Consider the following 14,595-nt stretch of genomic DNA (forward strand, 5'->3'; position numbering starts at 1 on the left):
GCCCCCTTTCAAAAAAAGATATAATGTACGTCTGGCATACCTGGAGGTTTCATCTCTGACTCAGAGTTTGACGTGTAATTGCGTCATGACCCGACCTTGTTTACGGTTGCCAACAGCTGCCATGCATTTTGTCATGATCATTTAGCCCAGTCCGTACTTTTTGCAGCTTTGCATATCACTTAGACATTTATCTGAGGCTAAATTGAATATTTAAAAATTTCGAAGAATGTCACATGTGCTTTGTGTATACATGTACTTATTTAATCTTGCTGGCCTTTTTATGTTGCTTACACTCCTTTTCCAAAACCGAGAGAGACACATAAAACATGAATATTATGTTCAAATAGTCAAGAAATGAGCGATCGAGAGTCTCTATGTGCTTGGATGTGTCCTGCTATTGGTGTTATTTATGACGGAATTTATTACCAGTTAACGAGGTGGTTTTTCTTTTGTATAGAGCTCTTTCAAAAAGGCACAGTTCCTTTTCCTTGTGTTGTGAGCTGATAGTGTGACTCGTGCATGTAGATTTTCCACCTGTATAGCTCTTATTATTTGTCAACACAATTCCCAGCCTTAAGATCATTCACCAGCAAGTACCAGACGCACCTGCATGAAAAAAACCCCAAACATAAATATGTTTAATGAATATGATTAGTTCTTCGACTGTCATTCTAACATGCTTGTCTTTAATATTCGAGTCTAATTTATAGGCCTAAGACTAAGAAAATTCACACGCTCCGTTTATTTGTTGCTGAAAGTACGGGCGGCCAAATATCTTCAAGTTGTCGTTTCATGATGTTTGAGGACATAATGTGTGTGTATTGCTAGAGCTCAAATATCATTTTGGGATCGCGTTGCACGCACGGCGTTGCAGGTGGTCTAATCTTTCTTTATGGCGTGCAAAGGCGTAGGCAAGTGTTCTAATTGAAAAAAAAACACCCAACAACCTGACTATAACAGAACAGCGGAAAACTTGTTTTCGTAACAACTGGATGTGTTGAATCTCCCAACAGTCTGCTTTGGGATACGATTTTGTAAGAAGCTACGGGAAGACAGTTAGGGGGATAAAATTTAGTATAGTCGCTCCTCCACTGTCAAGTCTGTTCTATAACTCGTACACAAACAAGAGAATCAGAAAAAGTGCTTCAATAAAAAGCTAAGCTCTCCCCGCATATCAGCATAGCTGATGACATTTTTTAATGTAGTTTCTTTTTTACTCTCCCATTGACACTATGTAAATCATTTAGAAAGGGGACCTCGGCCCTGCCTGTCGGGGCTAATCCGATCTGAGAGGGATACAACATCCCTGCAGAAAGACCGAGATTATTATTTTATACTCAACGGACGACTCATACTAGAACAAGCGATTATTTAAAATCTGGTTCTTATCCCCAATTGCTAAAAAAAATTTCGAAGGTTCTTACCACCCCCAACACCATTCCCCTCGCCTCCCTTTCTTTTACATTGAAGTTTATTGTTTATATAGATACCGTTTTAAGTTATTGTTGTTATTTTTTTAAGTCTAAAATTTTCACTGGACAAATCTGCCCCCCCCCCCCGAAAAGGACATGGATTTAGAGGAAATCATGGTAGGGTTTTAAAAATTCAGACCCCATTCCTATCGGAACCGTACACTTGCCTGTGGTTGTCAGGTTCTGAATCAATTGCAATACAAAGGCAGTTTTCCTCGTCCCACTTTTGGGCAGAGAACCTACGTGAACTTTGATAAAAGGATTGCAAAAACACTAGTAATACATGTCATGTTTGTTTTTCCTTGCAGGTGATGACGTGTCTTTGTATGACCCTGAAGATGTCTTGGATCGTTTTATGACCAAACAAGGACATAACAGGTAACGAACAACCCTGTTTCTTTTTGGTATCACAATTCAGTTTGACTGATTTCCCACATTACTGGCGAGTCGGCTCTTTCCCTTGAAATTGTTGATTTACCGTACCAGTGTGAACCTAAGTGTTTATATTTAAACATTATTCCTTATTTAATTTATTGTTTATTTTGATTCGAGTACGTATAGATGTTACACTGTTTTTCAGGGACATGTGGTTCTTTTTTCTTCTATCTACTTTTGAAAATTGAACGGTTTTTTTTGGGGGTGGGGGGAACTTCTATAACAGACACAGGAAAATGTTCTTATTGAATGCTACTTTTAAATCTCGATGTGCTTATTCTGTTCTTTGCGCTAGTGCATGAACTCTCATTTTTGTACAACAGTTTCTTGGATGACAGTCCTCTAAAAAAAAAGGAAACAACCCACATACACTGATGGGTTAACATTTTGATTCAGTTTTTTTTCTCTTTTTTTTTTCTTGATTTATGTTTTCTAGCTCAGGGTCGAAGGCTGAGGGATGAATTGTTTTAACTCTTTCACTATGATGAGCCAGTGCATTTCGCTTCGCCCCATGGTTTAGTGAGTCTGGGTTTTTGTTGGAAAACATGGAATAATTAAAGTCAACCTATATGGAACTTTATTTGAAGTTTTCAAAGATATTGCGTACTCCGTCTCTGATGGAGAGACTCATTGAATATAGGTGGGTAAGTGTGCATGCATGCAAGCATGTAAGCGTGCAAGCGTGCGTGCGCGTGTACGTATGTGCGTGAGCTTGTACTTGTATTCGCACACCTAAATTTCAAATCCGGAAAAACAAAGGATTTACATGTATTAAGGGTGAAAAACGTTGGAGAGAGACAGATAGATAGATAGATAGATAGAGAAAGAGAGAGACAGACAGACAGAGAGAAACAGAGAGAGAGAGAGAGAGAGAGAGAGAGAGAGAGAGAGAGAGAGAGAGAGAGCGAGCGGGGGAAAGAGAGAGAGAAAGAGGGAACGATTTTGTTAGTATCAAGTAAGGACAAGTAAAAACTCTTATTAATTGTTCCACCCGTCACGCACTTTGAACTCCACCCCCCCTCCCCTTTTGCACCACCTATTTAAGCCGACATCACCCCTCCCCCCACCCAACCCATTTAGACCAACATCACTCCCCCCCCCCCATCTTTTTTTTCAACCCAACCCGATAATCAACTTCGAAAACAGGAAAGAAAAGAAAGTACACAAATAATTAAACCGACAAAGGACCAAAGTAGGTAGGTATATATGCGCTTGTGCAATGCACACACAGCTGCTTTGGGGCCATTAAAACTGCACGGATTTATCACCATGAGATTTATAAGGAAGATACAGGCCTACAGTCCTCAGGTCGCGGGTCCTCCCCGTCAGTCCGAGTTACACACTGGCGTATTAATTATGAGATTTGAATCGCAGCTGTCCCAGAAGTGGGGAACTCGATCTTGTAATCTCATAATGCCGGCCCTGTTCATCAGAACTTCAAAAATTAGATGTGGAAGAAGTGATCGAATCTTGAGACGCCTCAGCCAGAACATGTTCGGTTGATATCACGCGAAATTTCCCCCCGCCCTTTCTTTGCGACGGCAGGGTATAAGGAGGCGAACCACCCCCTCAAAATGAAATATAATACGTAATCCATCTGTGAGAATGGTATTATTCAATGTCATGTCTGTTGGCAATTTAGAAGTTGTTGGGAATCTGTCCCACTTTCTCCGTTTACTCGTGATGAAAACAGAGTTGCCACTTACGAAATGGAGTACTGATGTCTTTTTCGGGTACCGGCCACCAGAACGGTCGTCATAATTATTATCATCGTTGTTATTATTACCTAAAAGTTATCACGACGCTAAACGGTACGATTGCATGTGAAAGTCCAGTTACTCGTTTATAGCTTCTGCTGCACCTCCTAAAAGTTTTTCCTTTTCAAGGCAAAAAGAATGAGACTCCAGAGGACTCCAGACTTGTGAGGTGCAGAGTCGATTAGATTTACGAGGTGCTCGTTTCACGCAGGTTCCTCGTTCTATTCCTAACAAGCCCCCTGTCTCAGGGGCAAAGGGTTCTATTTGTTCAACTCCATTGTTGTAAAGGGAATATTGTCAAGATGCAGGGCCTGCGTCGTCTTTAGTCGGCCATTTTAGGCGTTTGTAGCCTTTCTCAGAGTAACCGTGACGAACGTAGAGGCGGTAAAATAATATGCAGCTGTTATGTGGTTTAACCAGTTTGCCCTCGTTCACCTGAGTGTAATTCTGGCTAAGTGCTGGGGGGGGGGGGGGGGGTGTCGAATAAATCACCTTAATCGAACAAAAGTGAGTTATTTTGCTTGTCAGGATTTTCTATGAAGAGTAACGACGGCCCCATTTTCCCCACTTGGTCGCTAATACAATGCTCGCCGTTGGTGTTTTTTGTGTGCCTTACTGCTTACTGGACAGTTATGAGAACTAAAATGAATGTAATTATTAAGTTGTTGTTTGTGAAGTAAAAACAACAAATAACAACAGCAACCGGTTTACTCTTGAGACAGACTGTATGCAGGTTTTGATATTTGATAATAAGCACTCAGCTGGAGGGGTTTTGTAAACAGGCTTCTTCGGTCTTAAGGTTACCCCCCAGTGCAGTTGTAATACCATTGTCCACTTATGCAGGCTGTACTTAGACGACCTTGAAGTTCGCTCTGACTCGTTCAGCCCCGCCTTCACAGTGAGTCCTCGGTCAGAACGGCTAAGTAGCTCCGGCTTTGCTAACCCTGTAACTCAACGAAACGCCTGGGCCACAGTTCACGTCGGCCTCGCAGATTTAGAATTTGTCTTTGGCTGTTTTCATATTTAATAATAATAATAATAATAATAATAATAATAATAATAATGATAATGATAATAATAATGATAATGATAATGATAATCATGGATGGCATTTGTATAGGTCAAATGTTTCGCAAATTATTGCTTTGATGGGATCTTTTTGGGACTTATTAAAATTTCTAGACTGTATCAGTTGTTAAATGTACTCAACTTATATTTATGAGAAGAATTAGGAAGAATGCAACTGTTTGCAAATCTTTTTTTTTATTTGACGTTTATGAATAGATACATTTATTTACGTCACAAAAAGTGGTGGGAATAATCTCGAGGAATGTGGTAGACATCGGAAGTTCATTCTTTCGTGGTTTCACCTTAAAGATAACGACTAAGCATGTCCACAGCGCACCATCATTAATCGTTTTCAAGCGGAACGCATCTCTTACGTTCTTTGTTGGAGGCGACTTCAGATCAAGAGGCTCTTAATCCCCCCCAAGAAAAAAAAGGAAGAAAAAGAAATGAAAAAAAAATACATTTAAAAAAATGAAATTTGAAAAGGGAAAAAAAATTCAATAACATTAATTAAATGTGCAAATAAAAATGAAATGAAAGAAAATCATATTTTAAAAAAAAGAAGTAAAAAGCGTAAAAAGGTTTAGCTCACTCGAATGTATCCACAGTTTGCTTTGCATAATTCAATTAATGTTTTATAGTTACTGTATTTCGTGCTCGGACAGGCGTTTCGTTTGTACAGGGTTGACCAACATGCGTGTCCTACTCGGGACAATGTAGCTGGCCAGACCGATTTATACTTTACATTTTTTTTCTCTCGTATAGACAGACTTATCAGTTAATTTTCAGCCTCATATCTCTGTTCCTGAAAAGGTTCTGTTGTCCATAGACAACGATCTAAGCTCTTCTCATGTTTACCTTTCTTCCTCTTCTTCATGCATGTTAATTACTTTCTTTGATATAACTAAATCAAATTTATTTTCATTTTCTACTATATTTTAGACACTCTGTCGAACAATTTGCTTCATCGTAATATTTTATGTCTTATCATTTTCTGGTCTATTAAAAAATCATGCCACGGCACATTAGATTTAATAGCTTTTTAAATAGATTCTAAACAAGTAATAGTTTCGGGGAAAAAAGTTTCAGGTTTTGGTCTAAGGCACCCATAGTTTTTTATTCGCACAATATTTTTGTACGCTCCTTCCTAGCATATTTCCCTTTGCGCACACCATTAATTTCAACATCGACAGCGGGAAATGTGTCTGCTGCACAACGTGATTTCCAGATGTCAACGAGTTCTCTGGGCTTTTATTATAAAATTAAGACACGTCATTTTGCATCGGGCTATGATTTGAGCTACGAAATATATTATTTTTACTCTCTTGGAGATAAAGGGTTTCTTCATGATGATATAGATGAAACAGCTTTAACTGATTTTTAAAAGCAGAGATTATTTTCAGCGAGGGGCTAGTCACGTAGATGGGCCGTAAAATCCAAAGTACCTTCCAATGGATTGCCTTTCTTTTGTTGAAATTGGCTGTAGACTCACATCATGTCATACATTTCATCAAAATTTAATCTTTTATTTGTTACTATGGGCTTACTAGATAATGCCAACAGGCAAATTAGCTGCCACTGTTTGCTAATGTTTAATTTGATGACCTCCTTTCTTTTCTCCGCCATTTCAAAGTACATGTCTTTTCCATTCGTCTTCACCCCCTCTTCCATAGTGTTCTTTTCTCAAAGGGCGCCATGTTCGCCTGGTCGTTGTTATGCGGGATTGTGAGGCAGGTGACAATGATTCGAATCTCCAACAGGTTGTGTTTGAACTGGTTGTATCGTAGTTAGGACTTGCAATCAATTTAAAAAGTCAAAATCTTATATACCTCTTGACTGCGTGGCAACAAAGTATGTTACGGAAATCAATGATTTGATTTTTAAAAATAAATCAGAACGTTCGTATAACATGGTGTGGCGACAGGTAGTTTATTCATCATTTACACACTTACTTTAGAACATTTAAATAGTTTTAACATTTTTTTTCTTTTCTTTATTTTTCTTCTTTTCTTTTTTTTTTCATTTTTTTTTTCACTTTCACGTTTATACACTTTCATCTGCTTCATTACCGCTAGAATTTCAGTCATCCCTTTGAACCATTTATTACATTGTTATTGTTTTGAATGATTTCATCAGGGTCAAGCGATAGACGGCACGTCATAGTGAGCATGATTAGTCTGAATGTCTTTTACATGTTGCGTGTTTTCAGCTTCATCGCTGTTTTGATCGGAGGATAGTAGAATACGTCGAATTTTTTATCTTATTTTTTTCTGCAATGTTGTCTTGATTTTTGTTTTCGAACTTCGTATGCGTATACTCTTTTCTTTTGTTTGGTCTTGGTCCCGTATCTCTTTTGCGGGTGCCATTTTAATCAGCATTGACAACGACAACGTGAGAAAGTAAATGTCTTAGTACTGCGACTCGAAGAGGAGACAGAAGGAGGTTTTTTATTTTAGTGTTTATTTGTTTGTAGTTATTTATTTATCTTAGCTTTTGACGGCTACTTTTAGTTCCTCAAAGGTTGTCGTGGGGTTTGGGACGAACACCCCTGTCCCACTGACCGTGCTTAGATGGGGGTTAGACTTTGAAGCTGTGCATTATTACTTGATGTGCTAGACCCCTGATCTCAGGAACTGTGCTTATAGCTGAACTTCTCTACTGGGTTTCTTTTATTACGTTTTTTTTCCATCTCATTGACAATCATAAAATTAGTTTTTGGTTTAATATTGCGTGTTTCTTTTAGAACAAGTCATCTACTGGGTCTTTCGTTTAAACAATGCCTTATGTTTTTTTTTCTTTTCCTTGCTCAATGTCAGACTTATTCTCCTTGTGCTCTTTTTTGTTTTAGTGAGTGTTTTACAGCACTTGTGACACAATTAGGTCATGTTAATGCGGAGGGTTAGAGGTGTTGCAAGAGAGTAACAAACATGAAAAGGAGGAGGGATAAGGACGGTAGAATCAGATGTTTGATAGTAAAGAATTAGCAGACCACACCAGGGCACCCTCCAGCCACCCACTCAGTGTTCTCCAGTTTGCGTTTTCCATTGATGTTTAATAAGTCACGTTCTGTCTCTGTATTTGACCCGGCGTCTTTGGTGCAGTGGTTAAGTTAAGATAATTTATTTTTAGATTAGTACATCTGTTTAGCTGGCCAGTGTTTAGCTGTACAGGCGATGACCATTATGCTTTGTTACTTTGCTGACCATTGTCTGCAGTGTAGCGGAAAGGCTCGGTGACGTTGCACTCATGAGACGTGAGCTCAACCCCAGTGTGGGGAGAGTTTTTTAAAATTGAGAATCTCCATATTTCTGCTCGGACATCGTATCTCTCTCAGCCCGGGTTATTCTAGACAAACGGGGTCAACGCAGCTTTCCATCTAAATTATGACCTAAACTGTGTAGATGGGAGAGTAAAACATCTACAATTAAAATTATAATTACTCATCTGATGTGGTTAAGGGGATAATGGTCGGATCAGTTCTTATCAAAAAGTCAAAACGTGTGCTTGAGCAGTTTAGTGGGATGATCTCTCCGGGCTTGCTTCAGGGACATGATATTGGAAGAGGTAAATTCTGTAATATGCACCCAATAAACTAGTGCTTATAGTTGAAATGTACTTTCTTCACTACCTTCGTTTCCAACCCCCACCCCCTCATGCTCTAATAGGAGAATTCTGTAATGAGTGTCCAATGTTATACGAATCCAGTACTTGAAATGTTTGTTCTTTACTATCTGAGTCTATGTTCATGTCCTTTTTAAAACTTTTATTTCACGTTCAAAATGTTGTCTTGTTACTCTCTGACCTTGACTTATCCTTCGATGATGCTCGGAGTCTTGATGTCTTGAATGGTTTCTTCTTTCACTGACTCTCTATGTTTATGACCCCCCCCCCCCCCCCCACACACACACACCCCTCTCAACTTGTATGTACGCTGAGATTTTCCCTCACTGCCTTGCTTCTATGAATACATGTGGGATTGTTAAGGGTGATCTGTTCCAAATTTTAGATAGATTTATTTATGCAATTTGCCCCACATCGTTATTTTTGTATGGGCATGTGTGTGGTGTGTGTGAGTGTGTGTGTGTGTATGTGTGTGTGTGTGTGTGTGTGTGTGTGTGTGTTAGTGTGTGTGTGTGTGTGTGTGTGTGTGTCTGCGTGTGTGTGTATGTGTTTGTGCCTGCGCGCGCGTGCGTGCGCGCGTGCCGTGCTCTTCGTTTGTGAGTTCTGCTTCTGTATTGCCTTTTCTTACTAAATTGTTCAGTGATTGCTGATTGGTCATAAATTTGTGATATTTCAAATCTCTCTCTCCTTTTCTCCCCCCCCCCTCTCTCCCTCTCTCTCCCCCTCTCTCACCCCCCCTCTCTCTCTCTCCTCCATCTCTCTCTCTTTCTCTCTCTACCTCTCTCTTCCTCTCTCTACCTCTCTCTTTCTCTCTCTACCTCTCTCTTCCTCTCTCTACCTCTCTCTTCTGGCATGTGCGCGAATATTTTCCCTATAACAACGTAAGATATGCAATCAATTCTAAATGTCTTTTTTTTTTGGTTATCCCATATGTACAGTGTGCTTTTAAAGCACCTGATGAAAGTTGTGTTCATGCCAAAAGATTATGATAATTTCCTAATTATTGTTTGTGTCGAACATTCCCAGGTAGGGGCTGGCATTTGTGTTTGTCATATTTTGTAGACTGGATGTTCTGCTTTAAGTCTGAATCTTGATGGTGTACAAGACAATTTACTTGGCATTGTGCTCGTCTCTTTAAAAAAAAAACCCAAACAACCAAAACAGCGACACCAACAACAGCAACAACAACAGCAACAACAACAACAACAACAACAACAGCGACGACAACAACAACAACAAAAACAACAACAACACAAATCACAACAAAAACAACAACAACAAGTACTACTACAACAGTAACAATAAAAACAACTCAAAATAAACATAGAAAAGGGAATACAAACCACAGCCATTTCCCATTCTGATTGAATTGTTTTTACTTTCTTCCCCCTCCCCCTCCTCACAGACCCCCCTCACGTAATACACTACTGGACGACACGTGGATGAGAGCCGGCAGCAAGCAGTCCAAGTATTAGACGTCATGACGTGTCACTCTACAGTGTCACTCGCAGGAACAATGAGAGATGGAGAGGGAGAGAAAGAGAGAAAGAGAGAGAGAGAGAGAGAGAGAGAGAGAGAGAGAGAGAGAGAGAGAGAGAAAGAGAGGGGGAAAAGAGAGAGTAGTATGAAAAGACTACTGTCAGCTATATACGATATATCCGAATATTTCTACTGTCTACCAAACATATCCACGCTGATCTTTCCTTGTTTGATTGCTGATACGAAATATGGCATGATATATGTGATTTGACATGAGGTATGTAATTATGGGAATATTTATGGTATTTATGGGTATTTTCACAATGTCTACTTATTCTGTTTGATTCTAAAATATTTACGAAGTGATTTTAATTAACAAGTCAATGGTGTATCAACACAACTACTGTAAGCGTCCTTATACTTCTATTGTGTGAGCAGAATATTATTGCCACTATGTGGGAGTGATTCTACACTTTATTTCAAAGGTGGACTGGGACTTTCTAAAAGGGTGGGAGGCCAGGGGGCCTCCAGAAGAAGTTTTTTGTGTACTGATCTGTTCCTACTTAACACGAATATTCAAATGAACACTGTAAAAGAAAAATTAGGCATATAACCAATCAATGATTATTCAGTGATTGTCTCACTAATTATTACTTAAAGAATACTTTATAAGTATTTTATGATATATTTTCTTTTGAGGAGCAGTGTGGAGGGGTCTATTGTGAGAGACATTATTTCCATTTGTTTTCCTGTTGTGTTCTGTGGTAAAGACCACGTGTCAATTCCTTTGTTTCTAAACAGATGTTAGCTGACTAGTTTTATTAGTGGGGACATGAATGAGGGTATACACAACACAGCCAAAGATTATTGGATTTGGACTAAGACATCTAAGCTAAAAACAAACATGGGTTTCTCATTCCATCGTTCAAATGAACTTCTAATTCTAACGTTTCCGCTTCAGCTGCTACTTTGGCGTTAGTCTCACACTTTTGTTTAACTTATTTTTAATGACAACGAAATAAGAAACTACACGTGCACTAATTATGGTGGTCGTTTAATTCTTCCACCCTCCACCTTCCATTCGTCCCTATCTTCCCCCTTTTCTCTGTCCCTTTGCTTCATGAAGCGCGACCTTGGGAAGAGGCTTGCGTTATCGTCATCGTCAGAGCTGAACTACCACATTCAGAAGAATGAAATCTGAGACGAGTGCCTTTCAGACTCTAATAGGAACACTGTCTGTTATTTTCAGGCACTTTTCCCATGCTACTTGTGCCTTGCATGTACAACCAACCTGATCTTAGAGGCATATATTATATGCCATTTAGATTGTTAATTCCCATGCCTTTATTACCCAAACACACAGCCCCACCTCTTCCTTTCAAGTGCATTCGGTCCTCCACGCTTTGCTTTTGCTGCATTTTCTAGCAGATAGGTTTTTGTGTTGTTGTTTAAACTAGTTAGACTGTTTTATGTCCTTATTTGTTATCAATCCTTATGGGAAAAATATTAAGCACCTAAAAACTGCTTACTGCATTCCCCAAATTCTCTGATGAAACGTTTATTGCTCAGCTGTTGGTCTGCCAGCACTGAAAGATGACAGATTAATGGTTTGAATGTGAAATATCTATTGGCAGAAATGTCTCAACACCAATGACTACTCCATGAGCCATATAAGGGGTAGAATGGAGGGATGATTTTTTTGTAGTCTTCAGTCTTTTCATCTGTCTAAAGCTCAGCCCAGAGCCGTTTACGCCGATTTGAATAAAGTAGAGTATTAATTTCAATTGTCCAAAACAAAAACGTTTTGCTAGAAGCCTACTGGGGTTTCGAATAACTACCTCTCAGAGCTTTCAGAAGGAAAATGTTGATGTTGCCTTTGACAGCCTAAACAATCATAGCGTACAGCCTGCCATTGTGCGTTGATCCCCTGTGTTATAATGTTTCACATACGGATTTTTCTTTCCCTTTTCGCTGGTTTCATTTTCGTCGGGACGAGACATCTGTTTCGTGAACGGTACATTTGACAAACAAGGGGGACAACGACGGGTACGATTTGACACATGCTCGCGTAGACTGGATATTTCCCGTAGGACTTCTTTCTTCTCAAACCAATAAAATAATAGACAAGGAACAACTTTTAGCAGTCTCATGCTGGGACGACAATGAGGGAACTTGAGTTGACTTTGAAGACAAATAGTGGTCCTAAGAAGACAAATATGAAATGATCTCGGATTACGATGATTAGATAAGGAGCTAGAAAGTTCTGTCAAAAGTTATGAGTTTCAAGTTATGACAAGTTGGTTTTGCGTTCCCTTGTCATGTTTTTTAACAGTCCGACACTTCCCTTTATACAAAAAAAGATCGCATTATTTTACACTTTAAGTCTGACAACGTTCAAAAAGAGAGCGTTGTTTGCATATTTTACGATGTTTTGTTGAAAGATTATATTTTGAGATTTATTTTTATGCCACAACATGTTGTTATCGTGATATTTACGCGTGAGTCTGAACTTGTATGCCTGATTTAACCAAAATTAAAATTAAATTATGCGGAGAAAAAATTTCTTGGCATGTATCCAATCAAGTCAAAATTATGAGGTGTAACATATACAGTTTTCCTATGTGTCGTATATTATACTGTATTTTGTCCAATGTCTTAGAGACTATATTCTGGTTATGGTTTTAACTTTTAAGGGTTTTTAAAATAATTGTCAAGGCAGTGACTTGGCTGTGATACCATCCGTCCATTCCAGATGATACCTATGCTGTGACATTAATTTAAGAAATAAAATTTTCAATTTAGAAGCAATCAGTGCAATACGTTACTTCTGCTCATTTGTTTTTCAATGTATTTATGTGTTCTATGTTGATGATTGTGTGGGGGCATTTGTGTGTGCGGGGGTTAAGGGAAAGAGAAAAGGATACGGAGGAGAATGAGGAGGGGAAGGTAAAGCAGGGGTGGGAGAGAGAGGGGGTAGGTAGATAGATAAATAGATAGATAGATAGATAGATAGATAGATAGATAGATAGATAGATAGATAGATAGATAGATAGATAGATAGACAGAGATAGAGAGATAGATATATAGAATGAGAAAGATAGATAGAATGAGAAAGAGAGATAGAATGAGAATGACGGAGAGAAAGAGAGAGAGAGAGACTCTAGAGAGAGAGACTCGAGAGAGAGAGAGAGAGAGAGAGAGAGAGAGAGAGAGAGAGAGAAAGAGAGAGAGAGAGAGAGAGAGAGAGAGAGAGAGAGAGAGAGAGAGAGAGAGAGAGAGAGAGAGAGAGAGAGAGAGAACCTGTCTTGGTTCTGTATTTATTTTATCGGCAATCCAGGCCAAAAGGTCGGACCTCATTGTGTTTTCACTGACTTCGCCAGTCTTTCATTTCTTTTCTCACTGGGTCTTTTTTTGCTTCTGTCTCCTTCTAGTGTGCTGAGGGCGGTTAATGGACACTCCCGTGGTTTTTTACATCTGTTTCTTTTTTGTTTTAATATAGGTGTTATTACGCCCCTGCTGACATAATTTAGATCATACATAGGAAGAGGCGGGCTTCCGACCCTGCCTGTTAAAGCCAATCCAAGCTGAGAGGGATGCAACATCTCAGCAGAAAGACCGAGATACTCGATAAAAATTCTCCTCTCTCAGGTATCGAACTCGGGTCTCCTGTGTGTAACAGCGAAGCGCCTAACTGTTACACCCCTGACGCCGGTCTCATTTCGTTCCATTGAACATTATAATCAAAATTCGTGAGAGACTTGGTAGATTAGAGGTCATCTACTGGCCTCTCAATCTCATAACAAAGGACCTGGTACATTAAAACCTCGATGACACGAACTTTACGGGGCCAGGTAGTTTCCTGGCGTTAAGCAGATTTCGTGCACAATCAAGGGAAGTTATAATGCTGGGAATAAAGATGTAAAAAGGGGGAAACACTTGAAACAGGGATTTGAAATCCTCATATTGGTAACATGAATTCCGTGTCAAACAGCTTTGTGTTTAACCAAGTTTACTATAATTCTACCACAGGTTTATGCAGGCATCGTTAGTGGACAACTGAGCGCCTCATATTTGTTTTAGGCTTTTTCACACCTCTGGTATCAAGGTAGGCAAGATTTACCACCCCAGTCCTCTTGGGTATAACCAAATACTACCGAGTTTTTGGGTTTTTTTTTTTTGGGTAAGTGTTTTACGGCTCTTGCAACTGCATAAAGTCATATGAGCGCGCGGGACACATTAAACATTTTCAGTTTGTAGGAGATTTTGAAGTTTGCCCGTGTTGCGGCCGAAGCCTAGTCTTATCAATTGTAGACAATCAAGGGATCTTTTAACGTGCACAACTTGTACACGAAATTTCCAAGATTTTTCGCCCTTGTCCTAGAAGGCTAGGTGTAGATCTTTCCTAAAATAAGATCAGGGTTGTGGCTGAAAGACAGCAGTAAGAAGGAGCCAAGGAGTAGCAGTGGACAGACTGCAGAGAGAGTCAGGAAAAAAGTGGCGACGAAAGCAGACGACAGAACATTGCTAGAGAGCAGGAAAGGGTGTGAAAGGAGTCAATTTTAGAGAAGAAAATGTTTCGGTCGCTACCCGGATTCGAACCCATGACCTTTGAATAAGAGGCGAACACCTTAACTTCTAAGTCAGGAGAGCCCCTTCATGTACATACTACACACCTTGGAGAAGTCGTCTTGATAGCTGAAAAGCGAAGCAGAACAAATGTGACCGAAGCGATATTTAATTTCACCCCTTCCCCCCTCCCCCCC

At 39.5% G+C, this 14,595-nt stretch overlaps 1 protein-coding gene across 1 annotated transcript in view; it reads left to right on the forward strand.

The window, feature by feature from the left end:
* The window catches only part of LOC101856096 (centrosome and spindle pole associated protein 1), a gene marked incomplete in the record, with an annotated part of 163,640 nt that extends 150,996 nt beyond the window's left edge, over positions 1 to 12,644 (forward strand). Inside the window, 2 exon segments of the mRNA XM_035969359.1 lie at positions 1,782 to 1,850; positions 9,759 to 12,644. Of these exon segments, the coding sequence (XP_035825252.1) occupies positions 1,782 to 1,850; positions 9,759 to 9,828 (139 nt within the window).
* Positions 12,645 to 14,595: the final 1,951 nt, after the last annotated feature.

This window comes from Aplysia californica, unplaced genomic scaffold (assembly GCF_000002075.1).
Source record: "Aplysia californica isolate F4 #8 unplaced genomic scaffold, AplCal3.0 scaffold00140, whole genome shotgun sequence".
Classification (NCBI taxonomy): domain Eukaryota; kingdom Metazoa; phylum Mollusca; class Gastropoda; order Aplysiida; family Aplysiidae; genus Aplysia; species Aplysia californica.